General features: G+C 44.8%; 1 protein-coding gene across 4 annotated transcripts in view; it reads right to left on the bottom strand.

The window, feature by feature from the left end:
* The window catches only part of TMEM63C (transmembrane protein 63C), a 739,018-nt gene that overhangs the window by 105,740 nt on the left and 616,642 nt on the right, over nucleotides 1-16,636 (bottom strand). For all 4 annotated transcript variants that reach the window (XM_078659954.1, XM_078659953.1, XM_078659951.1 and 1 more), the window contains one exon: nucleotides 2,346-2,508. In XM_078659954.1, coding sequence (XP_078516080.1) covers nucleotides 2,346-2,508 — 163 coding nt within the window. The remainder of the gene's footprint in view (nucleotides 1-2,345; nucleotides 2,509-16,636) is intronic.

The following is a 16,636-nucleotide window of genomic DNA, read 5'->3' as shown; positions in this document are numbered from 1 at the left end:
ACAATGCAATACTTGATGTTTAATGTCAGATAAGTCCTCATGATGTTTCAATAATGATATACTGTATGCCTGATGGGCAGTAGAGAAATGAATTAGGCGTCGCCGGAAAAGCAAGGTAGCACAATGATGTCCGATAGTAACCGAATGTCACTTCTATATTTTCAAAGTTTGATACAATACGGTGCAGATGATAAGGCTCAGTACAATTCTGTTTTGTGATTTCAAGGATTATTTTCAGCCGATTCAGAGCCTCTAGATTTGGAGTTCCTTCTTTCCGCGAGTATGCCCGGAAACTCACATTCACTGCACATGAAGGTTTGGCCAGCCATCTCAGGCCAGCCAAACCATCATGTGCAGTGAAGCGCTCTCCAACCCCAGCTGCATTGCTGGCTTTGGAGAGAGCAGGTACAGTCTGTCCAGGAGCGTTAATCGAGAGCGCTTAGGCCATTCCTGAAGCTGGTCTCACGCAAGTGCAGCTTCAGGATTAGCCGCAGGGCAGGCTGGGAGCCTGTGCCTGAAGAAGAAGGAGCAGAGGAGCGCAACGCGGGACGCATTCGGCTGAAGTGAAGTTTTATTTTTAATAATAGTAATTTTTTATTCCCCCACTCCTTTCACGTTTCATGTTACTCACCGTAGTTCATGAGCCCATTTAGTGACACATATGGAATTTATTCCTATTAGAGGTTTTGCAAAGCTTATGAGCTTAGCTGAAGTGCCTGAAAATGGGAGGCTGTTGGCCTGGGGCCAAATAATGTGGAGCCCATGCGCGGCCCCCTTCACACTTGCATTTTTATCAGGTGTAATCAGCATCTGTGTCTGATTATTAAAATAAAAATAGTACAAGCAAAGAGAAAATGTGGAATCCGATGCCAGCTAGTGGTGATCGTATTAGTAGTTGATGAAGGTTTCCTTTCATTTACAAATCAATAAATACATTTTGCTGAAAGGAGAGCAAAGCCCCTTCTGCCCCCTACCCCTTGTGATGGACCTACCCTTTTCTTGGTTAGAAAGTGGAAAATAGTCAACGGAGTTAAGAATAATCCGGGTTTATCACACTGAGCGAATTTAAAGGCTAATAGAAAATGTTTCATTACAGTGAGTAACTTAAACTATTCTTATATCCTAGCTCCTTCAGTCTTCCTGACATAAGTTAGAGAATGAGGCAGAAAAAAATAAAATCCCAACTCAGCATAGAAATAGCTGACAGACTGCATGAACATTGGAGTTGGTGTCTAACACATGATCCCTAGGAAAGCAGCAGCCAGGCTTATATAACACATCCATTGAAGCAAGTCTGTGTAAGGAAACAGAAGTGGGCTTTGTCTTTATTTCATGTACTTGAATAATCTAACAAATAGAATTCCCATAGGGGAATGGATTTTTGGCACAGCACACACTCCTCTGTGCCATGCAAGCATCTTGAAATACTTTACCAGGATCTACCCTCCCTAATTAATAAGCAACTCATATAGCCTTATAGCCTGTCATAGCAGGCTATACCGGCCATAAAAGGCCCACTCCAGCATTAAAGGCCCAAGCCAAAGGGAGCAGGACTTTAATACCGGTATAGCACAGCTACGGAGGGCTAGAAGGCTATTATAAAATTGTGCCATCAGAGGGCAGAATGTTCTAACAAATAAAACAAAGGCTTCACCGAGCCCGGCTCCGTGAGGCCATTATTCACAGCAACAGCTATGAAGGACAACATTGGAATGTTGGATCCCCAAGCTTCTACTGGCCATTAGAAACCCGGAGCACTCCATTGTTTTTAATGGAGCTCCCAACACTCCAATATTCTAATAATATTAATACAACTGTTTGTCCTCTCTAAATAAAAGTGGAGAGCTGTGCTGACATTAAGATTTTGAGATTTAATTGTGCTTCAGAGTGAGGATTTACGGTAACAGAAAGGGAGACCAATCATCTGACTTAAGTGACACTTATGCTACTTAAAAACAGAATGTATAGAGGCATGATGCATTTTCAAAATCACACTACCCCCTTCTAAGCTTCCTCAACTAAGCTACTCCAATTATGTGATCTTTGCAGGAACAGCTGTCTTTTATGTGAATGAACCAGTATCCAGAGATCCCACAGCAATTCCAAATGCTTTTAGGATAGCTCTAAAATTATTATCGAAAAACTTGTGATGTACAATTAAACCTTCAGGTACCAGACATTCAAGTTCTGCAAATGATGCAAGTGTTGAAGAAACTGGCCATCAATTCACACCTTCAACAACATGCTCTTCAATGAGAAGCAACACTGTGGTGCCTGTTCGAACAGCTCTAGAGCTACAATGTATGCAAGTCACTGCAACTAAATGAGGTTACGCATCTCATTACCCGCTTGATGTGAAGACGTTCAGGCTCAGATTTGGCGAAGCAGAGTCTTGTGGCATACACAATAAGCCCAGGGATGCGCAAGAGCTCCATGGCTGTTCCAATTAGACTTGCAGTGATTACATAGTTCACGAAGAAGGCACCGTTATCAGGAAGGAAGACACACCTGTACAGGAAGGAAGAGATAGAAAGACGAGAAGAAGTTACCTGGGAGACTTGTCTTCACTGCACAAGAGGTTAGACCTGGGGATAAATATTTTTATAGCACATTAAACAGTCCAATGTGGTAAGATGTCTTACCATAGACAACACAGTGGGTCAGTGGCCAAGTTAGGAGATCATCTAGCTCATTGATCAGTAAGGTAGCCCTCCCATTAAAGGAGGGGTGTTAGCTCACTGGGCTGACCAATAAGTGGTCTACAGAACTCTTTCAATGTACCATTTATGAATCCAAGGTTTGTAAAGTACAACATACCATCTGTGAGGGTCTCAAGGCACTAAATTATAGAGGTACGGGGAGATGAAGTGAATTGCCCAGAATCACAGGATGTTGACGCCGACACTAGAACCTGGCTCCCACTGGCTTCGAAGTCTGCAGTACAGGCCATTACGCCACATCCTCTCACTTATATAAAGTTACCTCTTGATAATGGTACACACCACTAACACGGTTCTTATATTTGTTCTATAGCGTAATGTGCTATGAACACTTAACTATGTAGAAGCCACTGCTATGATTATTAAACTTCCTAACAAGTCACTTATTAATTTTCCATATTGATCTTCATCAAGGGCTTTAATGTGTTGAAGTGCAGACAATTTGCCGTTTAACAGCCTTGTTGGTGAGTGGGTGAAAATGTGGTTCTAGTGGAACAATTATTTGCTTTTACTATCTACCTTACACTTTAGAGTATAGCTTGAAGCTTCCTCCATAGCCTATGGTGCATTGAGCTAAAAAACGGTGATGGATTAAAACCATGATCTCTTGACTTGGTAAGAGTATTCTGCATCATTCAGAAACTCTGTCCATCACCACCCCCCTTTTCCAAAATCGGTTTATCCACACTATGTGTGGGAGGGTATGCTCAGACGTGAGTCCCTTGCTCATTGCACCATCAGGATTCAAGCAAGCCGGGCCGAAGAAGGCTGTGATGCCAGAAACCGGTCCCCGGAAGCTTGTTTCCTTACCAGTATAAGAATTGGCTTGGTAGTTTGGTTTGCCCTGTTCCCATCATGCACTGGGACAGGAACAGACTAATTTGCATATAGCCAGGTTCTGAGCTGGGATGGTGCATTGAGCTAAAAAACGGTGATGGATTAAAACCATGATCTCTTGACTTGGTAAGAGTATTCTGCATCATTCAGAAACTCTGTCCATCACCACCCCCCTTTTCCAAAATCGCTTCCTCCATAGCCTCCACTAGCACCTGCAATCGACCAGCCATCTTGACTTGATGGGAAACCTCCTGATAAATGGTGGGTCCAGAGCAACAAGTGGTGCTGGAAGAATGTTCAGTGTGAAACTGCAGGCCTGTGACATGAACTCACTAAAGTTCTGGAGTTGTAAAAATATCCAGTTGCTAGTTTAGGAGACTGCAGCACATTAGTCAAACCCCATTTACAGGAACAATGTGGGAAATGGTGGGGGTGTCAGTTCTGCATTTTGAGAATAGTTTCCACAAATGTATTACTAAAATGCGGTAGGATATTGACACTTGTATTGCGCATTTCTTCATTAAAATGGTCGCCTTGAGCAACAAAACCACTAGAAGCAACCACTGGAGAACAAACTTTGTTTTGAGTGGAGGGTGCAAAGTTAATGTAAATATGTGAAATGAAATAAAAAAGGTAGCCTCAGGTTGACTACTGGTCAGTGTGCTTTGCCTTTAAGTATTAATGCGCCCCATCAAAGAAATCCCTGCACCTGTATGCCCCATTCAGAACATTAATTTACCGTGACTGTTAAAAGAAGCTAAGAAATACTGCGGCTGGATTTTGGAAGGGAATCTTTTCGTTATTCAGTCTTCGAAGCCAAGCAAAAAGAAGAGATGGGGACTCATTTTTCCAGTAATGTGTGGAGAAAGATTGGCATAATGCTTTTGGTGGAGGTGTGATAACTCCCAGGCTTCTCCCTCCTGTCTAGGTAGCAAACCACATTAGAATCATTTACAGTTTTGCAATGTTCAAACATACCCTTCTTGCACTATTCCTCAGCATTTTCAAATTCATATATGCCCACAATTAGATGAACTGTGCACAGCCATTGACTTACAGTAGCTGGTTCCATTACAGTACAAGGAGTCCATTTGGAGCATCAAAAACACAACCCAAAATGAAGACCCCTTTAAGCCACAATGGGATAATTATATTGAGTCCACCTAGGAGTGAGAGTGAGTGCCCAACAGGCAAATCCTTGACAGGCTTTTAGGGGTGGATGTGATGGAGCAGATTTCATCTGGAGTCAGGCGTTGTTTTATTTTTGTGCTTCAGACAGACTGCATTTAAATTGACAAGCATATTTTGGTGCAAGTGAAAGCACATGGCACATGAAAATATGAAAATGAGGCCTATCAGTCTGAAATGCTTGTGCTGAATTAACATGTGTTTTTGCAGTGTAGAGAAAAACTTGTTAAGTGGCCTTTTTAGTTGTGAGTCTCTTCCCAGCTCATTTTTCCTTGTAATCTATACCCCTGTCCCTGTCTTAAGAGACTTTGGCTTGTTGCATATTTAGAAAAAAAAATATTTTAGTTTATAACACCTCTTTTTATAATGTGTGTGAATTAACAATGCACCAAACACTACACATGGGGCTAAACGCTTTTTTGCATGAAAAGCTATCTAAAACATTAAAGCATGAGTATGTATTAACTGCGTGCGCTTCTAAAATTTACACTAATGCATAATAATGCTATGTTGTACATTGCACATTTTTTGCATGTTGTGCACAAATAATAGAAAGGGTGCTTGAAATTAATAGCTTTTGCTAGAGAAAAATAATACAAGGGTATTAGTATGGAGTTGGGAAACATAATGGGATTATTTACATGAAGTTAATACTCTTTTGTGTTTGTTTTGTTTTTGGGCCTAAAATAAATGGCTGCCTGTGAATCCAACAAGGCTGTGACTTGCATTAAAGAGAAGAGAGCATGCACAGATGATACCAGCTTGACTCAAGACACGAAGGAGTCAAGGCCACTGTGAACTGTACATTCTTGTGATTGTGCCAATGTACCAGTGTTAGTTAAAGTATCCTTCCTGCCTGCGATATGACAGGAAGGAAAATTAGACAAACATTTTTTCCTAGTAAATGTTACAAAAACATAAATGTATTAATCATTTGCGCTTCTTTTGTTAAAACTGGTATAGTTTAGGAATTTAGAATGAGATCATGATGGCGAGACCTCATGTCATCGTGGCAAACCAATCAGGTACAAGCTTTTCTGAAAATGCAACATTTTGTGTAGTCTGCCAAGAATTAGAGTATAAATAATGACCTCTTTGGAGGCGTGGTTGGCTCATTAGGCTTTTTCTCTTTAAGCCAGGGGGCCTCTGCCGGAGAGGGAGGAGAGAGGAAAGGCAGCAGATGAGATCAGACATTCATATGGGTTAGGTACGAGAAACGTCACGGGTGCAGCTTGAGAGGAGATTTGCGTCCGAGGAGAGTCAGGTGGGGTTTCCTTTGCTCATATTTTTTTTAGGGAAGTTCTTGCACGTCATATTTTTGGCAAGGCAGATCACATTCATCTGTGGTGTCCGTGAAGGGCGGGCTTTCTCACTCTTTGTGTAGCTCAGAGTGGCAGAGATGCAGAGAGCAGCAACAGATAGAAAGGCTTTTTTAGATTTAGATGCTACAATTCTAAGTTTATGCTTTGACTAATTAATTAGTTTTGAAAAGATTTGTCTTATGCATTTATTTCTCTTAATGAGAGATTTTTGCAAATTATTTAATTATTGATTAGCCTTGCAAGACTTATTTTTCTTAGTAACTCTTTAAGAGTTCTGACTGACATTTTGCGGCACATTTCCTTTTCTACATGTGATGCTTATATGCAGACTGTAATATGTTCTGTATTAACGCTATTGTTCCTGTTTTCAAATTCTGTAACCTGATTGATATTTTACTAATGAATAAAGGGTCAGAGAAAAATTAACCCTTTAAAATACTCAACAACTCTCTTTATTGGCTTAAATAATAATTGCGATTTTGACTGGCCATGTTTATGTAAAGTCTCCTGAAGGTAATACATGGTGTTAAGGGCCCAACACCTTTTCAGCGGTAAATTCGAGGTAGATGAGGTTTTGTATTGAGAAATTACTGTGAAATTACTGCTGGATCAGATGCTTACCAAATAAGCATCTGTTCTTGACATGTAGAGCTGTAGATTCACATGCTTTGCATACTCCTGCATCCAGTGTTGGGTCCTAGTGTTTGCAAGTTGTTTTTCTTCAAAGATGTCTTTCCAGTCATGAGGTAGGTGACTCCTCCTTTCGGTGATAGTGCCCATGGGCATCGACTCCATTGTTAGATTGTTTTCCCGCAGAGGGAGAGTATGAAGTTAGTAAAGGTAGAATTGAGATGTTAATGTGTATGTATATAAGATAATAGGAGGACTGCAACAGGTATAGGTACCCGGGGAGGCGGTTGGGCGCATTTTAATCTACAGCTCTACATGCCAAGAACAGATGCTTACTAGATGAGTAACATTATCTGTTCGAGGCATACGAGCTGTAGATCACATGCTTTGCGTAGACTATACAGCAGTATTCTCCCAAAGCAGTGGCTAACCTGTAGCTGTTGCAGTTGTCTGAAAGACTGTTCTAAGTACTGCCTGGCATACATTAGCTAGCTGCCTTGCTAACACATCTGCACAATAGTGCTTTGTGAATGTGTGTCATGTAGACCATGTTACAGCTTTACAAATGTCAACTATGGGAATGCTTCCTAAGAAAGCCATGGTAGCCCCTATTTTGCAAGTGGAATGCGCTCTAGGGGGTACTGATAAAGTTCTCTTTGCCTTCGTATAACATGTTTAAGTGCATTTAACAATCCATCTAGCAATACCTGATTTGTATATAGGATTGCCTTTGTGAGGCTGAGCAAAAGCAACAAAAAGTTGTTTTGTCTTATGAAATGGTTTTGTTCATCCTATGTAATATAGCAAAGCTCTTCTAACATCTAACGTGTGTACAGCTCGTTCTGCTACAGAATCTAGTTAAGGAAAGAACATCAGTAACTCAACCGATTGATGTGAAAGGCAGATACTACTTCAGGTAGAAATTTAGGGTTGGTACGAAAGACCACTTTGTCTTTGTGAAGCTGAAAAAAAGGTTAATCTATGGTTAATGGCTGTAGCTCACCCACTCTCCTCAGAGAAGTAATTGCAATGAGGAATGCGATTTTCCATGAGAGAAATTGCAGTTTACATTTATGCATTGGCTCAAAAGGTGGACTCATTAATCGTGTAAGGACTATGTTAAGATTCCACTCTGGGGCAGGTGGAAATCTTGGTGGTATAACTCTTTTTAGTCCTTCCATAAATGCTTTGATAGTCGGTACTCTAAACAGAGACAAGTGCGGTCTATTTTGGAGGTACGCTGCTATCGCAGCAAGATGGAAGCAGATGGATGTGTAAGCTAATTCTGACAGCTGCAAATGTGACATATAACAGATGATATTTTGTATGGAAGCATTCAAAGGATTGATATTGGTATTTATTGCAATAGATAACAAATCATTTCCATTTAGATGGATAACAAACGTTTGTAGTAGGCCTTCTGGCCTCTTTGATAATGTTCATACAGTCTGGAGGAAGATTCAGATATCCAAACTCTATGAGTTGAGTTCTTTGGGATCTGGGTGCCTGATTTCTCTATGGCTCTGTGTGAGGAGACTGGATGTGAGATGTAGTTTTTGATGTGAAACTATTGATAGTTCTAAGAGGGCCGTGAACCAAGGTTGAGGGGCCCATGTGGGAGCTGTTAGGATTAGTGTGAGGGATGTTTGCCTGAGTTTCCGAACCACTAGTGGAATGAGTGGGAGAGGTGGAAAAGCATATGCAAATATCCCCGGCCAGTTCATCCATAATGCATTGCCTTTGGAGAGCAGGTGTGGATACCTGGAGGTGAAGCGTGGGCATTTTGCGTTTGTGTGTGGCGAAAAGATCTACTTGAGGATACCCCATATTTTGAAAGTATGGGAGGAGAACTTGAGGGTGAAATTCCCACTTGTGGTTTTGCTGCCTTTGTCTGCTGAGAAGGTCGGCAACTTGATTGTTTACTCCCGGAAGGTGTTCTGCTAGGAGATACATTTTGTGGTGTGTGGCCCATTTTCAAATGGCTTGAGCTACGTGTGACAGTTGGAGAGCGTGTCCCCCCCCTGTTTTTGTATATAGTACATAGCGGTCATGTTGTCGGTGCGCACTAGGACAGTTTTGTCTAGAAGGTGAATTTGAAAAGCTTTGAGAACTAGAAATACTGCTAGCAGCTGTAGATGATTTATGTGGAGAGCCTTTCGGTTTTGACTCCACAAGCCTTGAATTATGTGATTCTGGAGATGAGCTCCCCAACCAGTGAGCGACGGGTCTGCTGTTAGTACTGTCTGTGGAACAGGGTCTATGAAGGGCCGCACTTTTGATAAATTTCGTGGGTTCCACTACTGCCGAGAGAAATGGGTGTGGCTGTTTACCAACACTAGAGCGGTCAAATGACCCTGCGACTGGTTCCACTGACTCGCTAAGCATTACTTAAGGGGACGCATATGAAGCCTTGTATGAGGTACAATCATGATGCAAGAGGCCATCATTCCCAGCAGTAGCATATACACTTGAGCTGGTGGTGAGTGGGTGGGTGCATTGGGAAAAACCAGAGCTTTCTGAGTATCTAAAGTTACTCCTAGATAGGTTTGTGTGTTGGAAGGTTGGAGATGAGACTTTAACACATTGACTGTAAACCCCAGTTGGTTCAGTAACTGTAGTGTTATGTGAGTGTACTGGAGACACCTTATGTAAGTGCTGGCTTTGACGAGCCAGTCGTCAAAGTACGGGAAAACTTGAATATGTTGTCTTCGCAGGTGAGCAGCGACTACTGACAGGCATTTGGTAAATACTCTGGGGTCAGTGGTGACTCCAAATGGAAGCACTTTGAACTGGTAATGCGGTCACCTACTACAAATCTGAGATATTTGCAATGAGCGGGGTGTATTTAAATGTGGAAATATGCGTCATTCAAGTCTAGAGTAGACATAAAGTCGCCTTGCTATAGAAGTGGGAGCACTTGTTGAAGTGTTACCATGTGAAAATGATCTGATTGAATGTAGTGATTTAACTCTCTGAGGTCTAAAATGGGTCTGAGAGCCGCCCTTTTTGGGTATTAGAAAGTGCAAGGAGTATAAGCCCGACCCTTGATATTGTAGTGGTACGGCCTCTATGCCTCCCTTTAAAAGGAGAGATTAAACCTCCTGTTTCAGGAGGTGTAGATGATCTGGGGACATTTTGTGTGAACGCGGGGGAATGTTTGGAGGATTGTTGGTAAGCTACAAGCAATAACCCTATCGGATAATTCCTAACACCCATTTGTCTGTAGTTATTGATTGCCAGACAGGGAGGAATTGTGAAAGATGTCCCCCGACAAGTGTTGAATGATCGGGGGAATTGTAGGCAAGTCGCTGTTTGTTATTTGAGGGGGAGATACATGTTATGGAACCTCTACCTCTACCCTTGCATTGTTGCCGCTGTAGCCTCCTCTAAAGAAAACTTTTGAGGAAGAGGGCTGATTGTTGCCTAGGTATGGTGTTGAGGCAGTGTCTGAAGAGATATATTTGGACCTCCCACGATAGAAGGTGCACCGAAAGGACCCACGGTTGGAAGGAGACTGTAGGGCTCCCATAGATTTTGCCACGTCTTTTTTCATTTTTTTCTGAGGATGTTTCCATTACAGGACCAAAGAGATGTTGTTTGTCAAATGGTGTGTTAAGAATGGAAGCCTGAACTTCGGGTTTAAAACTCAAAATCCTTAACCATGCCTGTCATCTTAGTAACACACTGGTATTGACGGCTCTAGCTGCAGTGTCAGCTGCATCTAAGGCACAACTAGTCGAAGAATTAGAGATGAGCTTCTTTCTTGTACTACAGCTTTGGATTTATGCTCATCTGGCAGAAATGAGAGCAATTTCTCCATTTCTTCCCAATGAGCTCTATCGTACCTGGCTAAAAGGGCCTGGGTATTAGCAATATGCCAGTAGAACAAGTTACTTACCTTCGGTAACGCTTTTTCTGGTGGATACAGTATCTGCCTGTGGATTCCTCACCTTGTGAATATCCCCCTGCGTCAGCAACGTTCGGAAAATTCTTCTGTAGCACGCCGGCGTGTACGACGTCACAGGAGCCCGGCATCGCGCGCGACTCCGCTGACGTTACCGACCCCATAATAGGCCTACGTCAGCGTGATGACATCAGTTCCGCCCTTTTTTCCGTGCCTTCGAGGCACACGGACGGACCGACAGCAATAGATATATATATATATACAGTGAACACAGTACAAAATAATTAAAATAACACACAGTGTGAATACGATATAACAAGTCAAGTACAAAAACACACTTCTTTTTAAGATAACATGTATACCTTGAAGCAACGCCATAACACAGGTATAGAATAGTGGACAACGGGGAGGCGGGTGGGCATGTGAGGAATCCACAGGCAGATACTGTATCCACCAGAAAAAGCGTTAGCGAAGGTAAGTAACTTGTTCTTCTGATGGATACATCTGCCAGTGGATTCCTCACCTTGTGAATAGAGTACCACAGCAGTCCCCACTCCCGGAGGGTGTCCACTCTCCTATACTAGAAAATCCTGGAGGACAGAACGCGCAAAGTGGCCGTCCCTCCTCACTTCGGAATATAAGCAGTAATGCTTCGCGAAAGTGTGGAGGGAAGCCCAAGTCGCAGCTCTACAAATGTCCTCTACAGGTACACCCCTAGACAAAGCAGATGTAGAAGACTATGCTCTAGTGGAGTGAGCTCTTATACCCTCTGGAGGCTCCTTACCCGCCAGGGAGTAGCAGATCTTGATGCATAGTATAATCCATCTTGAAAGTGTGCGCTTGTGCACAGCTCTTCTTTTTCTGCAGCCAGCAAATCCAAAAAAGAGCTGGTCATCCACTCAATAGTCTCTTGTCCTATCAAGATAAAAGCTCACCGCCCTCTTAGGGTCCAGGCGGTGAAGTCTCTCCTCCTCCTTGGAAGGGTGAGGGGGAGGCTAAAAGGTAGGTAGGGTAATGAACTGTCCTAGATGGAAGGGAGTTACCACCTTAGGCAGAAAAGCAGCCCTGGTCCTAAGAACAATTCGTTCAGCATGAATGGTCAAGAATGGGGGCTTTAAACTAAGAGCTTGAAGCTCACTTACCCTCCTTGCCAAGGTAATTGCAACCAGGAAGACCATCTTAAAAGATAAAAGTCTCATGGGACACTTGTGAAAAGGTTCGAAAGGAGAACCCATCAGAAAAGTAGGCACAAGATTAAAGTCCCTTTGAGGCACAATAAATGGAGAAGGAGGAAATGTATTTGTAAGACCCTTCAGAAACCTTAGAACCACAGGAGATTTAAATAGGGACGGCTGATCTGGCAGGCAGATAAAAGCCGACAAGGCTGAAAAATAACTTTTGACCGTAGCCACTGCAAACCCTTGCTGAGCCAAAGTAAGTGCAAACTGAAGAATATCAGACAACTGAGCCCTCAAAGGATCAACGGACTTCTCCCCACACCAAGTAACAAATTTAGATCATCTATAAGAAGATAGATTTGGTGGAATCACGCCTGGCCGATAGAATGACATCCACCACGTCATGTGGGAGAGAAAAGGAATTCAGGTTGCCCCGTTCAATCTCCAGGCATGAAGGTGTAAGGTCTGGAGGTGGGGGTGTAGAACCTGCCCCTCTATCTGAGAGAGGAGATCTGCCCTGAAAGGGAGACGGAGCGGCGGGCACGAGGAGAGGTGGAGAAGATCTGTGTACCACACCCTTCTTGGCCAATCCGGGGCGACCAATACAACTTGGGCCCGGTCTTGGCGAATCTTCTTCAGAACCCGAGGAATCAAGGGTATGGGAGGAAACGCGTAAAGAAGTTGCGAGTCCCAACTCAATTGAAACGTGTCCCCCAAGGCTCCCTCCATCGGAAACTGGAGGCTGCAGAATGACGGGCAATGAGCATTCTCGCGAGTGGCGAACAGGTCCACCTGAAGAGTTCCCCACGTCTGAAAGAAATGACAAACTACCTCTGGATGAAGCCTCCACTCGTGGTCGGCTGAGAACTGCCGACTGAGACTGTCTGCACGCACGTTCAGAACTCCGGCCAGATGATTTGCCATCAGACAAATCTGATGATCCTGAACCCAGGACCAGAGATGCAGAGTCTCTCTGCAGAGACACTGCAACCCTACTCCTCCCTGCTTGTTGACATACCACATCGCTGTGGTGTTGTCCGTCAGGACCTGAACCGACCGCCCGCGAAGGGAAGGGAGGAAGGCCTTGAGCGCCAGACGTATCGCCCGCAACTCTAGAAGGTTGATGTGAAGCAACCTTTCCTCTGGAGACCAAAGAGCCTTGATCTCCAGATCCCCCAGATGAGCACCCCACCCTAGAGTGGATGCATCCGTTATCACCGTGGCCACCGATGGAGGTAGGTGGTAGGGCTTTACTTGAGACAGATTGCCCTCCACGCTCCACCAAGACAGATCCGCTGCAGTTTCTCTGGAGATCCTGATCGACTCCATGAGATCTCCGTTGTGTTGATACCACTGCCTGCGGAGGCACCACTGGAGTGCCCTCATGTGCCAGCGTGCACGATTGACCAGCAGAATGCAGGAAGCCATCAGACCGAGCAGACTAAGGAACTTCAAGATTGGAACGACCGCTCCATTGTGAAATAAAGGAATCATTTCCTCTATGTCGCGAATCCTTTGAGGAGGAGGGAATGCCCGACATACAGTTGTATCCAGTACCGCACCAATGAACAGGTTGCGCTGGGGGGGCACCAGGTGAGATTTAGGTACATTTATCGAAAAACCCAACCTGTACGACAACTGAGTTGTGACTTGCAGATGATGGAGCACTTTCTCTGGAGATTCGGCCTTGATTAGCCAATCGTCCAGATAAGGGAATACTGGAATCTCTGACCTTCTGAGATGTGCAGCCACCACAGCCATCACCTTGGTAAAGACTCGAGGCGCAGTAGTAAGACCAAACGGAAGGACCACAAACTGGTAATGCTGCGATCCCACCGTAAAACGGAGATACTTCCTGTGTGACTTCAGGATTGGGATGTGAAAATACACATACTGCAAGTCAATCGACACCATCCAGTCTTCTTCCAGCAGCACTTGAAGAACCTGCGCAAGGGTGAGCATCTTGAACTTCTCCTGCTTCAGGTAAAGGTTCAAGATCCTGAGATCCAGGATTGGACGAAGTCTGCCATCCTTCTTGGGGATCAGGAAATACCGGGAGTAGCATCCCTGACCCCTTTCTTGCTCCGGAACCACCTCTATCAAACCCTTTCTCAACAATGCCAGGACTTCCTCCTGCAGAAGTAGCAGGTGGTCCTCCGAGCAAAAACCTTGGCAAGGAGGGTAATTCGGAGGGAATTCCCGAAAGGGAAGTGCATACCCATTCTCCACGAGATTGAGAACCCAAAGGTCTGACGTGACAGATGCCCTATCCCGTAGAAAATAGGTAAGCCGACCCCCTACAGGATCCGCATGATCTTGAATGGAAGATCTAGGGCTGCTTTGCTGTAGTAGGAGGGGGGTGGGTAGAGGAAGAGGAAGAGGAAGAGGAGGAGGAGACATGACGTCCTCGAGGACGACCTCTTTGTTTTCCCCTGCAAGATTTATACAACGGATTTTGTTGCTGCTGCTGTTGCTGTGATTGCTTGTAGGGACGAAAAGAAGATCTTACAAAGCCCCTATATCTCTTGCCCACAGATCCTCTAATTTGCAAATCTAAATATCTGGCTGTAGCCCTGCTGTCCTTGAACCTCTCCAATGCAGCATCAGCCTTTTTACCAAAAAGGCCTGAACCATGAAAGGGCAAATCCATTAAAGCAGCCTGAACATCTGTAGAGAACTCAGAAGTCATTAACCAGGCAGCTCTTCTGGTGGCAATTGAAGAGCTCATGACTCTAACAACTGAGTCAGCTGTGTCCATTCCGCGCTGTATGACCTGCCGAGCAGCAGCCTGCGTGTCACTAATCACCTCATTAACAAAAATTTCTGTCCTCCTCAGGAAGTTTAGGAGACAATTGCTTCATAGTATCCATCAAGGCATGGATATAACGGCCCAGTAGGCAAGTGGCATTTGTAGATTTAAGGGCCATGCTGCCTGATGAAAACACTTTCTTGGCACATTGGTCCTGCTTCTTGGAGTCCTTATCACCAGGTACCTGGGGAAAAGCACCTGCAGATTTTTTAGAACAGGCAGCTTGCACCACCAAACTCTCCAGCAAGGGATGAGTGGACAAAAATTCAGGGTCATTAGGAGCCACTCTATAACGTCTTGCAACAGCCTTAGAAACCGCAGGAGCTGTAAGAGGCCTACTCCACACCTTCAAGATAGGATCCGTCAGAGCATCAGTAAAAGGAAGTATAGACTCAACAACAGATGATGGAGAATGGAGGACTTCAATCAGAATGTTCGATTTATACTCAGCAGTGGGCAAAGTCAAGTTCAGCAAATCTGCAGCCTTCTTAATAACCACATGGTATGGAGCCACATCTTTAGAAGGAGCATCCAACACCGAGGCTAATTCCCAATCAGGAGACAGTTCTAGTCCACTTACCTCTCTCAAATCATCAAAACAATCATCCTCCTGATCCTGAAGCTCACCCTCTTCATACTCAGCATCCCTATAACTCTGCTCCTCCAAAAGGCGCTGGGCTTCACGCCTCGACCTCTCCTTTCGAAGCGACGTCGACGGACCCGGAATCGACTCCAAAGGCGCCGGAGCCGGCGTCGAACGTGAAGCTGGAGCCAGCGTCTAACTTCGAGTTGGAAGATCACGAGGTCGGTCCGGAGCCGGTGAAGCCGTAAACGGCGTCGATGACCTCGGCGGCGCCAAGAGATGCCAAGGTGGAGCCGGCGCCGGCATAAATGGCCCCGGAGCATAAGATTGGGGAACACCCAAATTGTATGCCAACGGACCCATGGGACCAGCCGGTGCTCCAGAGGGGTACATGGCTCTCGCATAAATACCATACATGGCGTTTAAAAAATGCGAGGGGTCCTGTCCTGGACCCGGAAAAGGAGGATACGAACCCACCGGCTGCTCCTGGGGAGGCTGCACCGGAATAGATTCCTCTTGTTCCTCGGGCTGGTGAACCGGAGTCGCCGAGTCCTGAGGTACAGGAACCTCTTCCTCTTCATGTCCCGGAGACTGATAAGGAGCCGGAGAAGGATTCGACACTGGAGTCAGTGATTTTTCCGTCGACTCCAGAGGTATGGCCTCCCCTTCAGGATTTCGAACCGGAGATGGAGAAACCATGTCCGTACGATGCCGTCTACCAGACAACTTCGCCTTCGAATCTGATGATTTCGCTTTCGAATCCGACTCCTTTCCCGAATGGTGCCTTAATCCATGCTTCCTCTTCTTATGTTTTTTCTTTGATGATCTGGAAACATGACCCGAAGACGACTTCGAAGCTGACCTCGACCGGGACCTCGACCTCGAGCGCCTCGATCTCGAACTCTTCTTGGTCTCTTTACCTTTTAGCTTGGCAATCAGGAGTTAAGCCTCATGTTCACGAAGAGCCTTCGGATTCATCTTCAAACAGGATCAACAACTTTGGACGTTGTGATCTGAACTTCGGCACCATATACATTCATCATGCGGATTTGTGATGGACATCTTTTTTTCCGCATTCTTCACACAGCTTAAAACCAGTCTTCTTAGACGACAGAAGACAGCGACACTGGAAAGATACAGAAATCCTTCAAAAGCAACAAAGTTACTATAAACGAAACAGAAGATCCCGGCAAACCGTTAGCGTCGACGACGTGGAAAAAAGGGAACTGATGTCATCACGCCGACGTAGGCCTATAATGGGGTTGGTGACGTCAGTGGAGTCACACGCGATGCCGTGCTCCTGTGACGTAGTCCACGCCGGCGTGCTACAGAAGAATTTTCCGAACGTTGCTGACGCAGGGGATATTCACAAGGTGAGGAATCCACTGGCAGATGTATCCATCAGAAATTTGCAGCTTGGGAGGCTACTCTTTTCCCGGAGGAGTCTATGAGCTTAGACTCTTTG

Source organism: Lissotriton helveticus, chromosome 9 (assembly GCF_964261635.1).
Source record: "Lissotriton helveticus chromosome 9, aLisHel1.1, whole genome shotgun sequence".
Classification (NCBI taxonomy): domain Eukaryota; kingdom Metazoa; phylum Chordata; class Amphibia; order Caudata; family Salamandridae; genus Lissotriton; species Lissotriton helveticus.
Note: the sequence above shows the minus strand (reverse complement) of the source record. Positions and strands in the feature narration are given on the sequence as shown.